This window comes from Urocitellus parryii, chromosome 8, assembly GCF_045843805.1.
Source record: "Urocitellus parryii isolate mUroPar1 chromosome 8, mUroPar1.hap1, whole genome shotgun sequence".
Taxonomy (NCBI): Eukaryota; Metazoa; Chordata; class Mammalia; order Rodentia; family Sciuridae; genus Urocitellus; species Urocitellus parryii.
The window spans coordinates 137,486,313-137,508,087 of record NC_135538.1 but is presented as its reverse complement, the minus strand read 5'-3'; the positions used below and the strand labels follow the sequence as shown (position 1 = coordinate 137,508,087).

Below are 21,775 nucleotides of genomic sequence, written 5' to 3'. Positions count from 1 at the left end.
ATCTTTATGTGGAAACCTGGTGGCATCTATTCTCATTATTTTTATAATATTCTGTGGCCCCTCTTCTACCTCTTCTAGGCAAGAGAGAAAAGGAGAAAATTCACAATAAAATGATGAAGGCCTGGATATTTTCTCTTTCTATTCTTGTTTGGATTTCAGGAAAAAGAAATCACCTGGTGGAAGGAGTCATCATTTTTGGCCAAAGGAGTTGATGTATAAACTCTTTTCCTAAGGAACGAAGAGACCAAGATACTGTAAGAGTCTGCTTTCTGTCACTGTGATATCACTGTGATAATCATGTTGTAAAGAGAAAAGGGTTATTTTGGCTCACAGCTTTAGAGATTTTATTCCATGATCAATTGGCCCCATTGCTTTGGGTCTGTGGTGAGACAGCACAAATGGAGTGGGGCAATGTAGGAGAGCAAAATGACTCACCCATCAGCCAGGGAGCAGAGGGAAAGAGAACTGGCTGGGGTCTCACATCCACAATGATCTAGGGACCTCTCACTAAGCCCCACTTCTTAAAGGCTCCACCATCATCCTAGGAAGCAACACAGTCTGGTGGCCAAGACTTTGACATATGGGCTTTTGGGTGACACTATTCCAAACCACGGCACATGTTAAAGGAAAGTTGTGTTACAGAAAAAAAAAAAAAAATCCAGGCTGTTACATTTGAAGACAGCTGAAGGTTTCAGTTCCAAATTGAAAAACTGAAGATATATAATACTAGAGATAAAATAACTCATTCTTGACTCCTACAGGACCCCTACTTGCCTGATAAGTGACTGGGAAATTAGACAGGGGCACTGGTTTTGGCAACTGAGAAGAATTCAGCCAATTCAAATCTGAAATGAAACTGCTGAGATGGTAAACTGTCTCCCCTCTAACAAGTCCAGATTATAATCAGGATGTGGCCCTTTCCATTCTCTCACTAGCTATTTTGGGGTTTTGTTCTTTTTTCTGAAGGCAGACGTAATTGTTAAATTTGCAGATGTTACATTTAGTTCTTCACATCTTGGCTCTGTGTCTTTATTTGCAGGAAACAAGTTTAATTAACACACACACACATTTCAAAGGCCCTTTTTTGGCCTGGTTATAGTGTTTCTGTTTTGGGGGAAACTTGTCTTTCTGTTTTGGGATAAAATGTTACTATTATATATTTTGCAGAGTTATGGTCCATGCAGACAGCTCAGGGAACATGCCCCCTCCCAGGTCTGAGAAAGCTAGCTACCCTTAGGAACCGTTTCAGGACCTAGGAAGGAATATGGGTTTATGAGTGAGGGCTGGGCTTCTATGATTATTTGCCCCCTGATGTAAGAGGGTAGGAGAAGGAAACTAGGCAACCCAGTGCTCTATCTGCACAGGTGAGCACCCACCCTAATGCACTAATAACTCACTTTTATTGAATAAGATGTCCAGCACTGTACTAAGTGCTCTATATGCATTTTGGCATTTAATTCTCACAGTTTCTCTATAAGGTTATTACAGTTGGAACTCAGAGATGAGGAAATGGAGGCTTAGAAAACATGTTACTTGCTCAGTGAGCAGCTGGGGAACTGAACTCAAAAACTGGCCTGATTCTAGATTTGTTCTCAATTTCTAGCATCTTTTCCCTTTACCTTCTTTGGACTCCCTGCACATCCACTTAGGAAATGTGTGGCACCTCTAGAACTGACACTGATTCATCTGCAGGGGTGGAGCCTGTGACTGAGGCCAAGCCAATCAGGGAAGGGCTAAAGTGATTGGTTAGGAGTGGTCATGTGACCCAAGCTAGTCCAATCAAAATGAAGGGCGGGGCTTCAGGAGAAAGCAGGGCTCTCATCTTCAGCCTTGAGGACAGAGTGGGTGTGAGGTTGGCAACTGCTGAGATGGCAGGGTTCCAGGAAAGACTGCCTGATGGTGTGAAGCCAATATTCCGGGAGGCCAGAGGCGGAAGGAAGATGGGCAGAGAAATGGAGGGGAAGGGCTGGCGATAGCGTGAACCTCCACAGCAAACCCTGGCAGCTGCCTGGGTCTCCTCAGGGCTCAGAGGTCACAGGAGCAAACCAAGTCTCAGTACTTTCGATCCAGGTTGAGTTATGAAATTTCCTTCAGAAATATTTTTTAAAAAATGCTTTATAGACAGGGATTGAAATTTCCCTCAAAATATAAAGCAAGGCTGGTAGGTGTCAGAATGACTGGAGCTGGCTGATTTCACAAGAGTTCTTGGGTTCTGGGGACATCAACTAATTCTGGACCAAACTCTACTCCCCTTTCACAAGTCTATTGTGAACAAATCTTTGTAGTTTTTGATGGTGATTTTTGAAACAGCAGCGAACTCTGTGAGAAGAGAAGTAAATTCAGGGTATTGGATAGATTGGACCATTTTACCACCCCCTGGACCACCACCCAGAGGTCTGGCTTGAGCTTGGCTTGTGGTACTCACTCCTCCTGCATCCTGGGGTGCCTATTCCAAGGCCCATGACAGGACATTAAGAAAAAGGGTATTTGGGGATAGAGAAACACTTTCTGTTTCTCTCAAGTCACATCCTTAGTGAAACTGCTACTTACTGGTGCAGTCACTCAGCCATGCCAAGGGTCAGCTCCATGTATGGAAATCACTATTTAATCCAAACCTACTGGTATCTGAATTTCCCCCACCCCCGATGTCAAATTAAAGGAGAAGTGCAAAGGATAGGAGCAGCTGAGTTCTGTGTGTGCCTTTGGAATCTTGTAACAGCTGTCCTGAGTTGTTGGGATATGTGAGTACACAGAATCTCCTCAGGCCCTTTGCTAGTTGTAGGACTGTTTACTGAGAAGAGAGTAGGGCAAATATCTCCAGCTAAAGGGAATAGTGAAGGGTCAGAAATTGTTTGCTGTTCTTGTGTATGACAGCACCATTCCCTGGGTTTGTGTCCAGAGGTTTGCTCCTGAGCCTGGTGCAGTCATAAATGTCTTATCTGAAGGATTACAGACCAGATGGGGATGCTGCTATCATTTTGTCTCTCTATTACCCAGAAAATCTCAGATGCTGGTTTGCCAACAGGAGCTTACTGCTGGCCATTCCAGGTGGTTTAATTATTTCCATGTAGGAATTAATAACAATAAGCCTTTTTTGAACTATGGGATTTTTCCTCTTTTAATCTCTAACATAGTGCCACTTTTGTGATATAAAAGATGATTAGATGGGCTGGGGATGTGGCTCAAGCGGTAACATGCTCACCTGGCATGCGCGGGGCACTGGGTTCGATCCTCAGCACCGCATAAAAATAAAATAAAGATGTTGTGTCCACTGAAAACTGAAAAATAAATATTAAAAAATTCTCTCTATTTCTCTCTCAATAAAAAAAAGATGATTAGATGACAAAGTCAACCCACCCATCCTACTGAAGACCAGTGGCAAGAGCAAGAGAGCCAGACACTGGGCCCAGGGACCATGGCAGGAGAGGAGTGGGGAGGAGGGAACGGCGTGTTGAAGGGACTGCAGAGCCTACCATGCCATCTGTACTCCAGGAGATGAGAAGTTGGGCTTCGGGGCTGGCTCTGGAAATAAGATGGGCAACTTGCTCATTTATTGAGGAATTGAAGATGCAGATGAAGTAGTTCACTGCTGGTCATGTGGCTTCTTAATATTTCAGGAACTGCCTCTAGGAGACAAGGGCAGGACCTGTTTTTGTTCTCAGTGTATCCTAGGAGCACAGTGCCTTGTATGCTAGGTGTTGAGCACTTTTTCCTTAAATAAATGAATGAATGTAGGAACGAGTGACATCCTGTGCTGAGGTCGGGTGTAATCATGCTCTGGGGGATGCTGTGGTTTGGATCTCCAATGTCCTGAGAGGCCTATGTTGAAGGCTTGATTCCCTGGGGCGGCACTACTGTCAAGTGGGGGAGCCGTTAGCAGGTGGGGTCTAGTGGGAGGTCTTTAGGAAATGTGGGGTGTGCCCTTAAAGGGGACTGTGGGACCCCGATCCCTCTTCTTCCTCTTTGCTCCCTGGCCTGTGTGGTGAGTGGATTTGCACTAACACATGCTCCCACCATGATGTGCTGGCAGCAACAGGTTAAAGCAGCAGGGGCCAAATGATTGTGGACAGAACTTTCAAAACTGTGAGCCAAAGTGACCCTTTTCTCTTCATAGGTCAATTGTCCCTGGTATTTATTGTGGTGACTGAAAGCTGGCTGACACAGAGGATGAAGGGGAAACGAGCGTTTTGTGAGGTTCTCTAGTTGTAGCTGGAGCATCATGCTTCTGAATTTCCTAGAGGAACTTATGCTGTGCCAGCAGGTGACACCTGTCTGTATCTGGAGAAAATGACTTTTTAATGACAGTATTGTTCTACGATATTTTGAAAAATTCATGCTGAAGACTTGTGAGCTAGTTTTCTTTATTCTGGGTAACTGTGAGGAAAAGCTCCTAAGGAATCCAAAAGAAGGTAAGTCTGAGTTACTAATTAAGGAAGAAATGACCCTGGAGACTGCTTAGTGACTACTGAGAGGCTCCCCGGAAGCACATAATTTCCAGGGCTTCATTCCATCTTGGAGTGTGCGGACATCGGATTCTGAGGCTCAACTTAGCTGCTGCACTGCTCAGGAAGTTCTTCAGAGTCTCTGTCATCAACTGGTTCTTCTTACAAAGCAGGTTGAGTCTGGGGACCTTGGAGTTCCCATGAGAATGAGCTTACTGTGCTTTTGCCTGCAGGCCACAGTCAGGAGGCAATGACAGTGACATTGGCACAAGCCACTGTGGAATGGTTTTCATTATATAGTTTCAGCAAAACCTGGTATTCTCCCTGCAAGAGATACAGGGAGAATTATTAGGCAGGGGACACACACTATAGTCAATCATTCAGCAGCCAGCCTTCTGGGCCTGAGGTTTCAGCATCCACAGCTTCAACCAACTGCAGACTGAAAATGTTTGAAAAAGAGTTGCATCTGTACTGAACAGCTGCAGACTTTTATCATGGTCATTATTCTCTAAACAATACAGTATAAAAACTATTTATGTAAAAAAAATATATATTGGTACCAGGGATTGAATCTAGGGGCACTTTACCACTGAGCCACACCCCCAGCCCTTTTTTATATTTTATGTAGACAGGTTCTCACTAAGTAACTTGAGCCTTAAGTTGCTCAGTCTGGGTTTGAAGTTGCATCCTCCTGCCTCAACCTCCTAAACTGCTGGGTTTATAGACATGCATCACCACATCCTGCCTATTTATACAACATTTATATTATATTAAATATTGTATTAGGTATTCTATGTAATCTAGAGATGGTTTAAAATATGCAGATGATGTGCATAGGTCGTATGCAAATCCTACACCATTTTATCTAAGGGACTTGAGCATCTGTGGATTTGGGTATTTGAAGGGATCCTGAAACAAACCCCCCAGATGGACTGTATTTATTGAGCAGCTCTTATGTATAAGGCCTGGTTCCAGATACTGGGGATGAAGTAGAAGAAGACAAACCAACTCCTTGCCCTGTTTGGCTCTGTCTTTCTGGGAGAGATGAACAAGCCACACATGAGGGACCATGGAGAGCTTGTTAAATACTGATGCTAAGGAGAACAGGGCAGGAAGGAGTGGGTGGGAGAGCTGGGGAGGGTGGGACTAATGTTGGTTTGCAGTTTTCAAAATGTTTTTATGAGTGCATCATCATTATGCAAAATAGCAGGCTTCATTTTGACATAATCATACATGCGTGGATATAATTTGCTCTGTCAGTCCCCAGTTCTTTCTGTTTCTCTTCCCTCCTTCCTCTCCCTGTTTCCCTTTCTATACTCTACTGATCTTCCTTGCATTTATTTATTGTTTTTTGAATTGGTAAAATTCACCTTGGAATATTCATATACATACACAGCAGAATTTGGTAAATTTCACTCCACATTTCATCCCATCCCACTTCCTTCCACCTCTATTATCTTCCTCTACTCCACTGTTTTCCCTTCTATTTTCATGGAATAACCCCCAACTTGCCTTTCCTGTTTTATTTTGTTCTAGCTTCTGCACATGAGAGAAAACATTTGACCCTTGACTTTCTGAGTCTGGCTTATTTCATTTAGTATGAAGTTTTCCAGTTCCCTCCACTTAGCAGAAAATGCTATAATTTAATTCTTTATGGCTGAGTAAAACTCTGTTGTGTGTCTGCGCCACATTTTCTGTATCCATTCATCTGTTGAAGGGCACCTAGGTTGGTTCCGTAACTTGGCTATTGTGAATTGAGCTGCTATAAATATTGAAGTGCCTGCATCCTTATAGTATGCTGATTTTAGTTCTTTTGGATAAATACCAAGGAGTGGGATATCTGGGTCATATGGTAGTTCCATTGCTCCTCTTTTGAGAAATCTCCATACGGCTTTCCAAAGTGGTTGTTCTAGTGTGCAGTCCCACCAACAATGTATGAATGCACCTTTACCCCTGTACCCTCAACTGGTTTGCAATTTTAAGGATGGTGGTCAAGAGAGGATCTACTGAGAGAAAGATCTTTAGGCAAAGACCTGAAGAAGGTGCAGGGGGGCGCCATGCTGCTCTGGGGCTGATGGCTCAGAGTTTGAGGAGGCCAGCGGTGCTGCCAGGAGAGAAAGGAGAGGAGGGGAGAGTGGGAGTCCACAGGAATCCAGAACCTTAGGACCTCACAGGTCAGGGTGGGGATGTTGGCTTCCAGTCTAAAAGGGTCTAAAAGGGACTCAGGTTATGACCGTTTTCCCCAGAAGAGTGGTTGTATTTGATTTATGTGTGAATAGAATTTCTCTGGCTGCCATGTTGAAAAGAGGCTGTAGTGGGAAAGGGTGAAGGCCTATGATTAGGTAGGAGAAGAATGCAGTCATCCGGGTGAGAGGTGAGCATGACTTGGTGGATAGGGAGAAGGGGCTGGGTTTGGGATAGATTTGGAAAGAAGAGCCACTATGATTGCTGAGGAAACCCAAGTGAGTGAGAGGCAAGAGATGGATTAAAGCCTTCTGGCCTGGGCAATGGGGAGGATAAAGTATCATTTGTTGAAATGGAGGAAATCCCGGTGGGGGCAAAATTTCACAGCATAGAACCAAAATGCTCTATCACGAAGAAGGGTGCCATCTTTCAGGATTCCTTTCTAGCAACAGGACTTTTTGCTGGTGGCATACCACCACTTGGAAGAGGCCATGACAGCCATGCTAGATGAGGAATTGTGGGAATATCCCAGGGGTTGACATGCTTCTGCCTTGTTCTCTGCACACTGTGGTAGCATGTCTGTAGACTCTCCAGTCTGGAGAAGAAAACTCAGAGTGGTGAGAGGTAGTGGCAAGCAGAGCAGAAAAGTCAAGAGAGAAGGATGCATAAGAAATGCCTGGCACATCTTTGAACGGCCTGTCACCCAAAGGAGGGAAGGAGTTTAATTTGTATCAAGCCAGAGGGAAGGAATAAATCAGACCATTGGATAGAAGTTGCAAGATCGGGAGCTTTTGGTAGCAGAGGGCAACTTTCTAGCAATTAGCAAAGGCTCAGGTGGAAATTGCATTAGAGAGAAGCAGGCTATGCGCTGGGTGATTCTTTGGGTGTGAGGACTGATTAGGTGATTCAGCTTGAGGATTCTGTGATTCTTCAGGTCAAATGTCAAGCAACTCTGATATTAGAAGCAGTGTTAGGAATTTCACCAAAGCAGTGTAGAAGTTGGAGAATGAATTATGAGTAAAGGCCAGTTGAAATTTATCCGATGGTGTTTCTTCATCATCACCACCACCACCACCATTATCACCATAATCATCATCATCGTGATTCTCTACTTCTTGTTTAACTTTCCAAGTGCATGCAAGCCCACAGTCTGCAAAATTGTTGAAAACCAAATGAGTTTTTCATTATTGCTTTATGAGTCGAAAAGAAAATGGAGTATTTGGAGGAAGGTGCTCTAGATGATGCATTACAAGGCACACATACTTTGGTAATGGTAATCGTCTTTAGGCAACTGTGACAATCTGGGGACAGGTGGACAGACGGCTGCAGTCTTTGTGCTCTTGAGGAGGACACTGCATTTGTGAGTTAGGAATGTGTATTTGCTTCCTTAGTAATACATGGTTCAGACTGTACCTATACTTTGTTGTCCATATGCTTTGGGAAGCCAAAGGATCTCTAAATTCTAATTAAGAAGATAGAAGGCATAAACAGATATAAAATTGCATGCGAGACTTCAATTTAGGCTAAATAATTGGGTGTGTTAGATGGAAAATAAGCTATTTGGGATGTTTTGGAATGTTTCCAAAACAGGATAAATGTTGAGATGATAGACATGCCAATTTTATGACTGTACATTGTATACAAACATTGAAATATAATAGTATATGTTGTAAATATGTATAATTATTACATGTCAACTGAAAATAGTATTTGTCTATTTCTCTACCTAAAAAATAAATGAAAAGTAATACCAAGGCACTTAATATTGAGCGACATTTTTGACCAAGCAGGGACTGCCATTGTCCCAGGCTTGAGCCTCAGAAGGGGAGGAGGCCCAGGCCCAGGAGACGTGACCATGGCTTTGCCCTCACATCAGGCCGTGCCTCCTTTAGCATTGCTCTGGGTTAAGGAAGCAAGGTACTGCTTTTCTTCTAAGCTTAGCAAATGACTGCAATAGGTTTGGTCCCCGAGTCACAGTGGTTCGACTTAGGATGACTTGAGAGTGATATGCATCCCGTAGAAAAGATATTTTGAATTTTGAATTTTGATTTTTTTCTCTAGATAGTGATATGCAGTATGATCCTGTCTTGATCCTGGGCACCAAGAGAGAGCTGAGGCTTCTTCCCATTAGCCACACAATCCCAAGCGATAGCAACCAACAGTCTACAATGTACTTGTGGCTAAGCTAGGATGCTTGGTAGGTTAGGTGCATTACATGCATTTTTGATTGAATATTGTAAGTTATTTTCAACTTACAATAGGTTTACCAGGATATAGCCCCTTTGTAAATCAAGGGACACCTGTAAAGCTTTTTACATCTCTGGTGAGTTTTCTTTCAGAAGGGTTCTATGACTTTAAAAAGTCCTTTTCTATTTCACAGCGATTGCTAAGGGCAGCTAGTTAAAGAAAAAGCCAATTATGCAAAATGAAAATCAATGGTTAGCAACTTTTATGTCAGTCTCCTGTGGGGTAGCAGAAGGAAAATGAGACCAAAAAAAAAATTCAAATAACAAAGATTTAAGGAGAAAAAAAAAAGCTATCTGGAAGATTTTTTGGCCCTGGATCCTAGAAGTGAAGAGAGGATGAGTTTTCCTTTCTTGAAAAATTTCTATATTATACTGAAACACCTAAGGAGAAAACCCTGCAGATTCCAGGAGAGAAAGCTGGGGTTTCACCCAAGGTGGCCTCTCCAGATGCTGCTGTGGGACAGAAACCCAGAGGCTGGGCAGAAAGGAAGTAAACCCAGAAATGAAGCGAAGTGGAGGAGATTCCTTATGGATGAGTCTCGTCTCTTGTGGCTCTTTCAGGTTTGGGATGGCTGGTAAAATGAAGTTCAAAACAAAACAAAGAAATTAAATGATTACATTTCCACAATTGTTTTCGTGCTCTTCCGTAAGATTCTTGAAGGAGTAGCATATTGAAAATATATTGCTTATGCCAGAGCGGCTCGAATCCAGACATTTCATAAATCACATTATTCAGAGTTTTAACTTTTATGGAATAAATATAAATTTCTAGTGTTAGTTGTGAGTCTTGCCAGTGAAGGTCCAGGACATGAGCACTTTATTTAGTTAGCCTGCTATGTATGGTCTGAATGTTCCCACCGAAACCTGGGTTGAATTTAATCCCCAGTAAATAGGTGAGATCAGGTGGGACCAAGATGTGATTAGCTTGTGAGGGGTATATCCTCATAAATGGATTAATCCATTCTTAATGGATTGATGGGTAGTCTGTAGAGTGGGTCTGTTATAAAAAAGCAGTTTATCTCTGTCTTTTCTGTGTAGTATGTGATGCTCTGGGCTACACTGGGACCTTGCAGAGAGTCCCCGCCAGCAAGAAGGACCTCACCAGATGCAGCTTCTTCTTAGAGACCTCTCAGTCTCCATGGTCTGAATAAACCTTTAGTCTTTATGAATCACCCAGTATGTGACATTCAGTTATAGCAACAGAAAATGAACTAAGACACAGACCATGGATAATAGTTACAAGGGGGACATTTAAGCCTTTGTGGTTTTATGCATCTTCCTTTCTCTGAACTGTCAGTCTGTGCGTGGTGCCTCCCCCACACCCCAATCAGTGTAGCCATATGGAGCCCCATAGACCTTGGCAATCCTGTGCACAAGACTCCAGCATCCTTCTTAGTGGGGTTTGTGCCTGGGAAATCCCTAAAGTTTCAATGACACATCAAATGAACATCCAAAAGGGCAAAGCCATGCATTGAACACTTCTAAGTGTCCACTATATAGAGTCACAGCTTTATTGAGAAAAGGTTTTCTTAGTGATGGCCTATGGAAAAGTCTCAAACTATTTAATTCCTTGCTTTTCCTCCTCCTCCTCTTCCTTTCTCCCCCCTCTTCTTCTACTTCTGTCTCCATCTTCACGACATGTTCAATACGATAATTAAGTAACAACGTAAGACAGAAAACTCAGACTTACCTCGGGAACATCAAAACTAGAATTATCAACAGGACCCGCATAGTAAACTTGCTCTGAAAAATAGACACAGCACAGGTAACATTATTCAACCCCTCGACACGAGAATGATCTGCTCATTGTTAGTGGTCACACAGATGTGGACAGTGGTAGGTGGGACAATCCCAGGGCAGCCATCCACGTAAGCATTTTAAGTTTCTGATCCAAACCCTGCTCTTGATTTAGTTATTCATTTAGGCACCAACTATTTGTCAAGTGCCTACCATGTGGGAGACCCTGGGGATCCAGTGATGGTCTCTGTCCTCACCTTGCTTATATTCTAATGAGAAGGCTCACATTGCAGAAATAACTGAACAAGATGATATCCATACTATTAAAAGTGTTGAAAAGCAACATGCAGGTGATGTGAAAGGTGGGGTGAAGAGGCCCCTGGAGTGGGCTGTGAGGGGTTCCAGACTGAGACCATCTCCTGTCTTTCTGTTTGGCCTCTGATAGTCATTTTTTTCTTTGGACTCAGATTTTGTTTTGTTGTTTTTGAACTGAGGATTGAATCCAAGGGTGCTTAACCACGGAGCCACCTCCCCAGCCTGTTTTTATATTTTATTTAGAGACAGGGTCTCACTAAGTTGCTTAGGGCCTTGCTAAGTTTCTGAGTCTGGCTTTGAACTTGAGATCCTCTTGCCTCTGGAGCCTTTGGGATTCAAGGTTGGTGCCACCACACTGGGCAGACTCAGTTTTCTTGTTTTAAGACTGGACTGATAATGTGAATAAAAGGGACCACTTCATAGGGTTAGGAGGAATTAAAATCCCCCTTGGTACCTATTTACAAGAACTAGGAACCGGGAGATTCTGTGTTTGATAGGCTGTGACTGGTCAAGGAAGCCATCTCTAGGGAGGTGACACTTGAGCTATGGGCCTTTAGCTCAGTGTCAGAGCCCTTGCCTAGCATATGTGAGACCCTATGTTTGATCCCCAGCACCAAAAAGCAAGACAACAAACAAAAGAAACCAAGAGGAGGCTAATAACCAACTAATAGAGCTGGGAGAAGAGAATTTTAGGGCCATAGAATAAGGATAAAGGTCCTGATGTGGGAAATTGGGAGACAGATTTGCTGGAGCACAGTGAGCAAGAGGGACCAGGTTGAAAAGACCCTGGAAAAACAGAGGGAGACAGATATCTCAGCATGTTGAGGATGCAGAAGGAAGTTTGGATTTCACTCCAGAGGCAGTGGGAAAGGTATTAAAAAGTCAAATGAAAACACTCTCTTTGTGTTTTGCTGTATGGAGAATGGAGGGGAGAGGCAGAAAGGGAGGCCTCTCCGTGGCCGAGAGGAGGGAAAGGTTGTGAAGGGTGGAGGTGCAGGTGGTGGAGGCCAGGAAACACTAGAGAATCGTGGCCACACTCGGAGACAGGACTCACTGATGAGTGGACAGGGAGAGTGAGGGTCGGGGGGACTTGGGGCTGGTGGGGGTGCCATTTATTGATTTGGGGGAACTTGGGGAGGAAAAGCCATGTGTGTTTGTGTACGTGTGTGTGTGTGTGTGTGTGTGTGTAATGGTCTTTGAAAGCAGTTGGATGTATGTATCAGGAGTCTGGGGAAGTGGTAGGAATGGAACTATAGATACTGGAGTCATTTACGTGCAGGGGGGATAAAGCCATGGGACAGGATAAGACCCTAGCTCCAGGGGACAAGATCAACAGGCAGAGAAGGGGAGAGGCTAGAAGCACCCCAGAAGCCCTTCAACTCTCGGAGGTTGAGTGTAGAAGTTGATCAAAGAGACCAAGGGACCCGCGATGGAAGGGAATGTCATCAAAGAAGCCAGAGGTGAGTGTTTTTCAAACAGGAGGTGAGACCAACTGTGTTGAAGGCCACCTCTCAGAGTTTGAGTAAAGTGAGGACAGAATTGTGCACTGGCTTTGGCAACCTGGACATCATTTGGTGACATTGACAAAAGCACTGAAGAGGAGAATGCCCAGGTGGGGTGGGTTTAGAGAGGGATGGAGGTGAGGGAGCTGGAGTTTTGCAGTACAGGAAAGCAGGGGAAATGAGTGCTCTCAGGGAGGATGTGTGGGGGGTGCCTGGTTCCTTACTCATGACGTGTGCAGCGGCAGCACCACACTCCTCTTGGGAAGGGAAGAATCCTGTTGAAAGAAGAAGAGTGGACACACAGAAGAGAGGGAGTAAATGGAGGAATGAGGGTTTAAGAAGGCGGAAAAGGAAGGATTTGCTTTTGAGAGAAGCACAACGTTACTCCCATAGTGTAGGAGGGAAAGGGAGCAGAATGGGGTCAGCATAGGTATTTATGGGTCAGCCACTAGGCCACAGGCAGGCGGGGCTCCTGTCTGATTCCTTTCATTTTTGATGAAGGTCATGTGCAGACAGATAGGGGGAAGTGGAGGGTGGGGTCTGTGGTGTGTTGAGGAGCAAAAGCGGGTTTATACTATCCATGATGGACAGTGGGGAAGAGAATGGCTTGAGGCACTGCTAGTGTTGTTGAGGGCCTTTTTTGTTTTTTTTTGAGGTCTGTGGCCATCAATTCAGATACCCCTGTCATCCCAGATGTATATTTTTTCTCAGAAACATTCAACAACTCTGATGTAGTTGATGGTTGTATTGTAGTTTGACGTGAAGAGGCAGCCTACAGAATGGGAGAAAATCTTTACCACATGCACTAATAGACAGAGCACTAATCTCTAGGATATATAAAGAACCCAAAAAACTTCACACACACACACACACACACACACACACACACACAATAACCCAGTCAATCAATGGGCTAAGGAACTGGGCAGACACTTCACAGAAGAAGACATATAATAGACCAACTAATATATGACAAAATGTTCAACATCTCTAGCATTTAAAGAAATGCAAATCAAAACTAAGATTTCATCTCACTCCAGTCAGAATGACAGCTATTAAAGTACAAACAACAATAAGTGTTGGCAAGAATGTGGGGAAAAAGGTACACTCATACATTGCTGGTGGACCACAAATTGGTGCAACCACTCTGGAAAGCAGTATGGAGATTCCTCAGAAAACTTGGAATGGAACCACCATTTGACCCAACTATCTCACTCCTTGGTCTATACCCAAAGGACTTAAAAATCAGCAAACTATAATGATGCAACCACGTCAATGTTTATAGGAGCTCAATTCACGACAGCTAAACTGTGGTACCAACCTAGATGCCCTTCAATAGATAAATGAATAAAGAAATGGTTATACACAAACACACACACACACACACACACATACACAATAGAATATTATTCAACCCTAAAGAAGAATGAAATTGTGGCATTTGCAGGTAAATGGATGGAGTCGGAGAATATCATGCTAAGTGAAATAAGCCAATCCCCCCCAAACAAAGACCAAATGTTTTCTCTGATATGTGGATGCTGATCCATAATGGATGGGTGACAAGGGAAGAATGGAGAAACTTTGGATTAGGCAGAGGGGATTGGGCCATAAGGGTGAGAAAGATGGTGTAATGAGACAGACATTATTACTCTATGTACATGTATTAATGCATGAATGGTGTGACTGTATCGTATACAACCAGAGAAATGAACAGTTGTGCTCCATTTGTGTACCAAAAAACATTTAAAAAATGTTGTAGTTTGGCTGGATGACAGTGATAGAGAAAGTCAAGTCTATTGGAGACAGATGCAAAGGAAAGATTAAAATAATAGACCACGGAATCTCAGGAGAGTAGGGAAGGGAATGAAGGCAGGAGAAGGCACTTACTAGTGAAAACAGAGTGGTTGGGTGGTATCACCATTATTGCAATAAGGTCCCAGGACTGGCGAGCTGGAAGGGTACAACGAAACTGGGAGGCAGAATCCTGCACTGAGAGTTTGGAAGTGGAACATTTTTGCAGACTATGACAACACCCAGGGTTGGCATGAGAGATGATGGTTGAGACAGAAGCTGGAAATGGTTGTTGGAGGTAAGGAGGTGAAGAAATGGAGACATCACAGTGCTGGGTGGTCACATCCACGTCAATATTGAAATCAGCAGGAAGGACAAGACCTTGCCGGTGTCCTTAAAGGATTACTGCCTCCTCTGTGATTTGCCAGTTGCCTGAACTTAGCATATTATAATGGCTCACTGCACAGACTCTGGGGTCAGACTACAAGTTGAGCAGGTAGGTTATCACAACGTCCCCTCTGAGGGTGCTTGTGAGCATCGCATGAGTTAATGCTTTCATAACGCACCTGGCACAGTGAGCCCTCAAGAAACGCTTGCTATGAATATGTTTGCTTATTCGTGGACACCACTGAACATCCATCCAGCATAGGTCGGGACTGTGCAGGGTGTTAGGAGAACAGCAGACAAGAACAGGATGGGAGCCATTTAAACCACTGGCCACCAGGATTGGAACCTTTGTTCCCAGGGCTTTTCCCTCTGTCAGACTAGGACTCTGGCCTGCTGCTCTGCAGTGTCTGACATTCAGCAGGTGCAGTGTATGGTCATCAAATGAGGCGATTGATGAGTAGAGCCAGAATTGGGACATGGGTCTGACACTCAACTTCGTTCTCGCTCCCTCTGCTGTGACTCCCTGTCTGTTGGAAGAATCAGGGCCTGGGAGGGGCTGGCACATGAGGGATGGACTCGGGAATGAGTCATTCAGGGCACCCAAGTCTGGTGATGATAGTGGGGGACAGGTGAGGGCGTAAATAAGCACTTATTGGGTTATTAATGATGTTAGGATCTAAACTCTTTTCATGACAGAGTGACTTCCTGCCTGTCACAGAACCTGGCTTTCACAGCTGCTTAGTAAATACTTGGAAACAGATCAAACTGTCCCTGTTCCAAAGGCCTTTGGACCAGGGGCATCATGGCTGGTACATCATGACTCAAATTGAATGGTATTGGGGACATGAGGGCAAGTACCCCTTTAAAAATGCCTCTGAAGGGCAACCAGAGACCTCAACTTCTAACAAACAAACCTGTTCCCTAGAATGGATTTTGGCTTCTGTTAAATGCCCATGTCCTCAACATACCTTCCTCCCTTTGGCAATTCCTGGTACCTTGCAAGTAGAGCATGCATGTGTGGTGGGTGTCAGTCCTATTTCACTGCTCCACGTGTCCAGATCTAGTCATTTTTAAAAGAAAACTTCTACAGTTCTGTGTTGCTAAATAATGGAGGCACGTTCTGAGAAGCGTATAGTTTGCTGATTTCATTGGTGTATGAATATCACCGTGTACTACACAAACAAGACATCCATGACACCACTAGGTCACATCATCTTGTAGATCACGGTTGAAGGTGCAGTCCATCATTGACTGAGATGTCATTATGTGACACATGGCTGTATTTGGTTCTGGATAGAAGCAAGACTTTTCTTGGAAACTGCAGTCAAAGTTCCAGATCCGATCCGTAAGGACCTTCCAGTGTAATTGGGGAAGATGAAGTAACATGTTATACAAAAAGTTAATTGTGTGAAGAGTCATCCAGATAGAAGGGCATTGTACCTACGTGCACAGGGTCTGGAGGGGCTGCCTATTAGGATCCATTTGTAATGTTGGTGCTTTGCATAACCTGAGTGCACACACAAGTGCCCCTAGCTGGTGGGCAATATAGTGGCCCAGTTCAGCTACCAGCACATTAGTTCTTTTAAAAAATTATCTTCTTCCTAATGGATATGGTGGTCCCTGCCAGGACCATCAGAGCTGAGGGACAAAGAGACCCCTGCCCGATCTGCTCTGGTGAGAGATCATTTTATTTCCACTCTCCACTCTCCACTCTCCAGAGCTGCTCCTGTCTGTGACTGTGACTCCTAGATATACTTGCAAGAATTTCTCCTGTGTTTTAGTTGAATGGGCCTCTGTGGCCCTCCATCTGAGGGTATGACTTCTATGGCCATGAGCCATTGGAAATCACTCCTGCTGGTCGTCAGGGCTGGGGACACAGTGTGGCTCCAGAGCAGAGTCCAGAATGAGGACGGGGTGTGCTAGTCCTGGACTGGTCTGGCTGGATTCCCTTGGGCTCCTTTTATGCTCACCTCCTGCTCTTTTGTCTGCTCTTTGGTGACACAGTGAAAGCAACTTGACCTCGGGTAGCAGACAGAAGGTTCAAGATCCAGCTCTCCTACTCAGTAGCCAAGTAAAGTGGGTAATTGGCTGAATCATCTGTACTCAGCTTCTGCATTTGCAAAATACAAATAGGAATGACTCCCTGGAGGGCACGAAGACCTGTGGAGACCAGGTATGTAACCTCTGAGCAGAATGCCCCCCTGAGGGTAGGAACACAGTCATTAGTTGAATTATTATTAATTCACTTGGTGGGTGCTGAAATACACGGTTAGGCCAGGTTTTGGAACTTCCTGGTCCAGCCAGCGTGCACAACAGTTAAGTTCTTATCTTCTGTTTTGAAAACTGTACCGCTTCCTGAATCAAACCGTGTAATATGATGTATTAAGAACTATGTAATGTTATGAACGACCAATAAAAAAAAAAATAAATACTCTGGTCACTTGGACTATGTGACCACAGAAGAGAAATGATAAAATAAAAATTAATTTGACCTTAAAAAAAAAAATGAAAACTGTTTGAGTAGGGCTCTTTGAAGAACACCATTTGAATGGTGTCTCAGGTTGTGCACTGCTCATTTAATGCCCCAGGATTTGCTAATTTGTGCTCTTCACTATTAACAGGTCCTTCACTGGGGTGAGAGATTTTTATTAAATTGGTCTCAACTGGAGCTTTTCGGAGGCCCATGAAGTTCCTGAGAAGAGTTGCAAGTAGCTCATGAACTGCTTTTTTTCCCCTTAAACCTGATGAAACAACACCTAAAATTAAGTCTTCACTCCTTCCTTTCTCAGATCCTCTCTGATTCTGAGATTCCTTTAATTAACATTCTCACACTCCAGTACTATAAAAAGGTCCCCAGTGTATTTGCACCCATTTCTTCCTTTCCTTCATTTGAAATCTCTTATCAGTTTTTAATGTGCAAGAAATTCAACCCCCTGGTTTTGAACGCATGGAAGCAGTTCTGAAAAATCAGCTTTTTTTTTCTTTTGGAAATAGGAAGTTGATTTATATATTTTATTTTCTTTCATTTCCTTTCATTTTTATTGTGTTCATCATGTGTGTGTGTGTGTGTGTGTGTGTGTGTGTGTGTGTGCACAGAATCTGCCCTTGCACATGCTGGGCCTGGGTGTATTCTCTACCACTGAACTGCATCCCCAGCCTTGAACATTAATTTTTAAATTTTGGAAATAAAAGGCCCCAGTGCAGAGGCTGGTGTGGAAGGGCTTGCTGAGTGCATCAGCTCTGCAGGCAGCCTTCTTCCTACTCCTAGCTCTTCCTAGGACCTTACTGGAATGTCCTCCAGTCCTGCACATTTATTATAAAGATGCCACCAATATGCAAGCATTATTAGGAGATTAACAATGTAAAAATCCATAGGGTAACAATGTATGATTCCCAGTCACTTAGTCTATCCAGAACAAATTTATATATATATGGAACCCAGGACCTTGCGCATTGCTAAGCACGTGCTCTACCGCTGACCTCTGACCCCCAGTTCTCATTTATTTATTCACTCAGCATTTTGGACTTTTTTTCCTACCACCCAGTAGAGTAAGGGTGATGGACAGGGAGGCCATCTCCACCAGCCACTTGCTAAATTGAGTGATGGATGTACTTGAGGCACACAGCAGGGCTAACAAACACATTCATTCCCTCACTTATTATACATTTAAAAATGTGTGTGTGGTGTGTGTGTGTGTGTGTGTGTGTGTGTGTGTGTGTGAGAGAGAGAGAGAGAGAGAGAGAGAGAGAGAGAGAGAGAGAGAACATTTGGGATCTACTCTATCAACAAATTTCCAGTAAACAATGCAATAGCATGAGCTATAGTTACCATGCTGTGCATTAGACCCCCAAACTGATCCTATAGTGGAAAACCAACATCTTCCCCTCTTCCTTTACTCCTTCATTCCTAGAAAATCCTTCTACCTTGAGTTAACAAATTTGGGGATTTTTTTTTTGATTCCACATGTGAGTGAATTCCTGCAGTATTTTTCTTTCCATGTCTGACTCACGTCACTTAGCATCCTGTCCTCCATGTTCATTCAAATTGTTGCAGTGACGTGGGTGGTAGTATTCCACTGAGCATATAGACTGTATTGTCTTTGTCCATTCATCTGTTGAGGCTCCCACATCGTGAGTGTAGTGATACTTTTTGGAGGAAAAGGAACTGTGCACACTGTTGGTGGGGATGTAAATTAGTACAACCATCATGGAGGACAGAATCCATGTGCCTCAAAAGGTAATCCAGCCATCCCACTTCCGGGTCTATATGTCAAAGGACAAGAAATCCCATCTGGAAGAGATGCCTGCACTGGGGAGGTCTGTTGAGCTGGGAGGACACAGCCATGTCCTGCAGGAGCACAGCGGGAGCGAGCTCTGGCCACAGGGTGGTGATGGGGTGAAGAGGGAAGTAGGAGAATGTTCCAGGCTGGCCAAGTGCATCATCCTTGGAGTGGGAGGGAGGGAATGTGTTGCTTCATTTTAATGAGCTCTAAATATCATCCTTTTCCTCTCCCTGCCTCTGGGTATCTCCTGAGTCTGAAATCTGAACGATGGCACAGGCCCAGCATAGTTATCCTGCTCCTCCCTGAGCTGCACCTCTGTTCCCTGAGTCTTGGACATTCCAGGGCCTGGTGTTTCCTGTCTCCTGATGATGCAGAGCTTGTTGGTTCAGGTACCTATTTAAGAAAATGATGAACTTGCCTGGGGCCGGCTTACAAGAGTACCTTCTGTGGATGAGGCTGTCAATAGGTCAAGCAGGCCCCAAAGACTGGAGGCTTCCTCAGGGATTCAGTGGATTCTGGGCCATGTGGGCAGGTAGCTCCAGGCTTAACTCAAGTTCACTCGTAATTTTTCATTATTTTATTTAGTGTCCTGTTTGGCAGCTTTGTGAGCTTTTAGGCCTCTTTTCTTTTTTTTTTTTTTCTTTTTGGTTTTGATTTGGGCCTCATGCAATTCTGGACCATTTTGTCCCACCTGGAAAAGTACCCCCATCCCCAAGTCTCACTGGGGCATAACTGGATGCAGTTATGCCTTTTCTCAGCAGAGATCCTGCAGATCCTCCCTATATGGTTTCACAGAGAGTGCCTGGTGGAGGGCGGGCAGAAATCCAAGCCAGGTCCTCTTTGCAACCCAGGACTAGGCTGGGTCCCACAGGCAGGTAGTTTTGGTGTCCTGTGCCACAGATCCTCAGGGAAAATCCCTTCAGTGTATATCTGTGGCTTGGTGGGAGGCAGGGTGTATCCTCTGATGTTACTTCAGGTCAAAGACCTGTTATCTCTGCACCTGTCTCTGCTTCAGAACTGCCGTGGAGAGCAACCTGGAAGTGTAGGAGATTAACTCCTGCAGGAAGTTCTTGACATAGGTGCCTTCTGACCCTGAGAAGGACAATTCTGAGGTTCCCACTGCAATGCCCCAAGGGTCCCAGGGGTATGGAGCCTGAGCTCCCCACATTGGTGCAGCTTTCCCTCCTGCTGCCCCTCATTCCTGCTTCCTGGCATCATGTCCCAAGACGTGGCCCATCTCCAAGGCCTTGTTTCCATCTTTGCTTGGTGAGGAACGACGTTGAGAGCCACAGCCAGGTCAGGATGGCGCCTGGCATTTTGCTGGAAGGAGTGGTTGAGAAGTAACGCCAGCCAGCCATTGAGATGATGATAATTGAGTTGGGTTGTGTATAATTATTAAGATAATGACTGATTGCTGTAACTGGATGATGCTGAATTGAAGCAAGGTGTGTATTCAGTTGTGTATGTAAACCCCTGCTGTCCAGCAAAAAGGCGGCTCCTGCTACCTAGGGTGCCCGCTACTTTTGAGTTCTTGCGGAGTTCCCGTTGAGTTCTCTAGGAGTTCCCATTGAGTTCCCGTTGAGTTCCCGTTGGTTCTTGCGGCGTTTCCGTGGAGTTCTGGAGAGTTCCCGTGGGGTTCTGGCAATAAAGTAGTTCCTGTTTTGAACCTACAAGTGGCTCGTGACCTCCCGATTATTGTGTGCCCAGCCAGACTGTGGCAGAACCCAAATGAAGAACACTTCCTGGAGGGAGCTGCCTGTTACGGTTAGAATATGGAACGTCTGTCTTCACCAAAACTCGTGTTGGGGCCTGGTCACCAGTAACATGGTTTGAGAGACAGTGGGACTTTTAAGAGGTATTGGATCCTGAAGCATCTGTCCTCAGGAAGAAATTAATGCCATTTCATGGGAGTGAGTCCTTGCTCTCTAGGAACTTGATTAGTTATCATGAAAGTGGATTTTGCCTTTTGTCTCCTGTCTCTGTATGCACCTTCTTGCCCTTTCCCTTCCCCTTTCTGCCAGGTTATAAAGCAGCATGAAGCCCTCACCAGATGAACCACCCAGCCTTGGATTTCCCAGCATCCAGAACTGTTAGCAAAAATAAACCATTTTTTTTTCTTTATAAATTGCCTACTGTCAGGTATTCACTTATAATAATAGAAAACAAACTAAGACAGTACCTCTTGTCTTAATGTGTACCAAGGCTATGTATGAGCTAGTGGTGGCCCAAGAAACTTAGCTGCTAAAACATTTGGACTTTTTTTTGGATAATTGCGCTACCTAGTCTAGAAACTACCTAGAATGTCATGGAACCTGTTTCTTCCTTGACTTTTGTGCTAAAATTCAGGAAGGAAGTTTTCATGCCCTGGATGGTCCCTGTGAATTATGTGAAACTCACACTATGGGGAAATACAGAGGTTGAATGGGGGAGGGGGCGATGGTAAAGATGTGAAGACCACAGTTGTGCACAGAAGAACAGAATTAGGGGCAGAAGAGGAAGCCAGAAAGTTTAAGAAAAGAGGAATTAGAGGAAGGGGGAGGGGCAAGTCAGTCTCTCTGAGTGTCTTTTTCATTCTTTTTTTTTGAAGAGATGAAAATATTTATTATGATGGTTTGATTATTACACATTGTATGCATGTATTGCATTACCACAGTGTAACCCATAAAGATGAACAAACCTGATGTCTCAATAGAAATAATTTCAAAATATAATTATATTTACCATTTCAAAAGATGATAGTAGTTTTTGTGTAAAGTGAACCTGCTAGTGACTTGAACAAATAAACAAAACATCAAATTATGCAAATAGGTATAAAATCTTAAAATGTGAAACTCAACAATTTTTAGCAAAATATATGTGCATAGGAACTATAGTTTTGGGTACAGAAT

The 21,775-nt window shown here is 44.1% G+C and overlaps 1 protein-coding gene across 2 annotated transcripts in view; it reads right to left on the bottom strand.

The window, feature by feature from the left end:
- Positions 1-4,558: 4,558 nt before the first annotated feature.
- Ly86 (lymphocyte antigen 86) overlaps positions 4,559-21,775 on the bottom strand; it is a 60,897-nt gene continuing 43,680 nt past the window's right edge. The window contains exons 4-5 of one of the 2 annotated variants that reach the window (XM_077802140.1): positions 10,563-10,615; positions 4,559-4,766 (exon numbers count right to left, since the gene is read on the bottom strand). In XM_077802140.1, coding sequence (XP_077658266.1) covers positions 4,683-4,766; positions 10,563-10,615 — 137 coding nt within the window. In that variant the 3' untranslated portion in view covers positions 4,559-4,682. The remainder of the gene's footprint in view (positions 4,767-10,562; positions 10,616-21,775) is intronic. The other variant, XM_077802139.1, reaches the window with a different exon arrangement.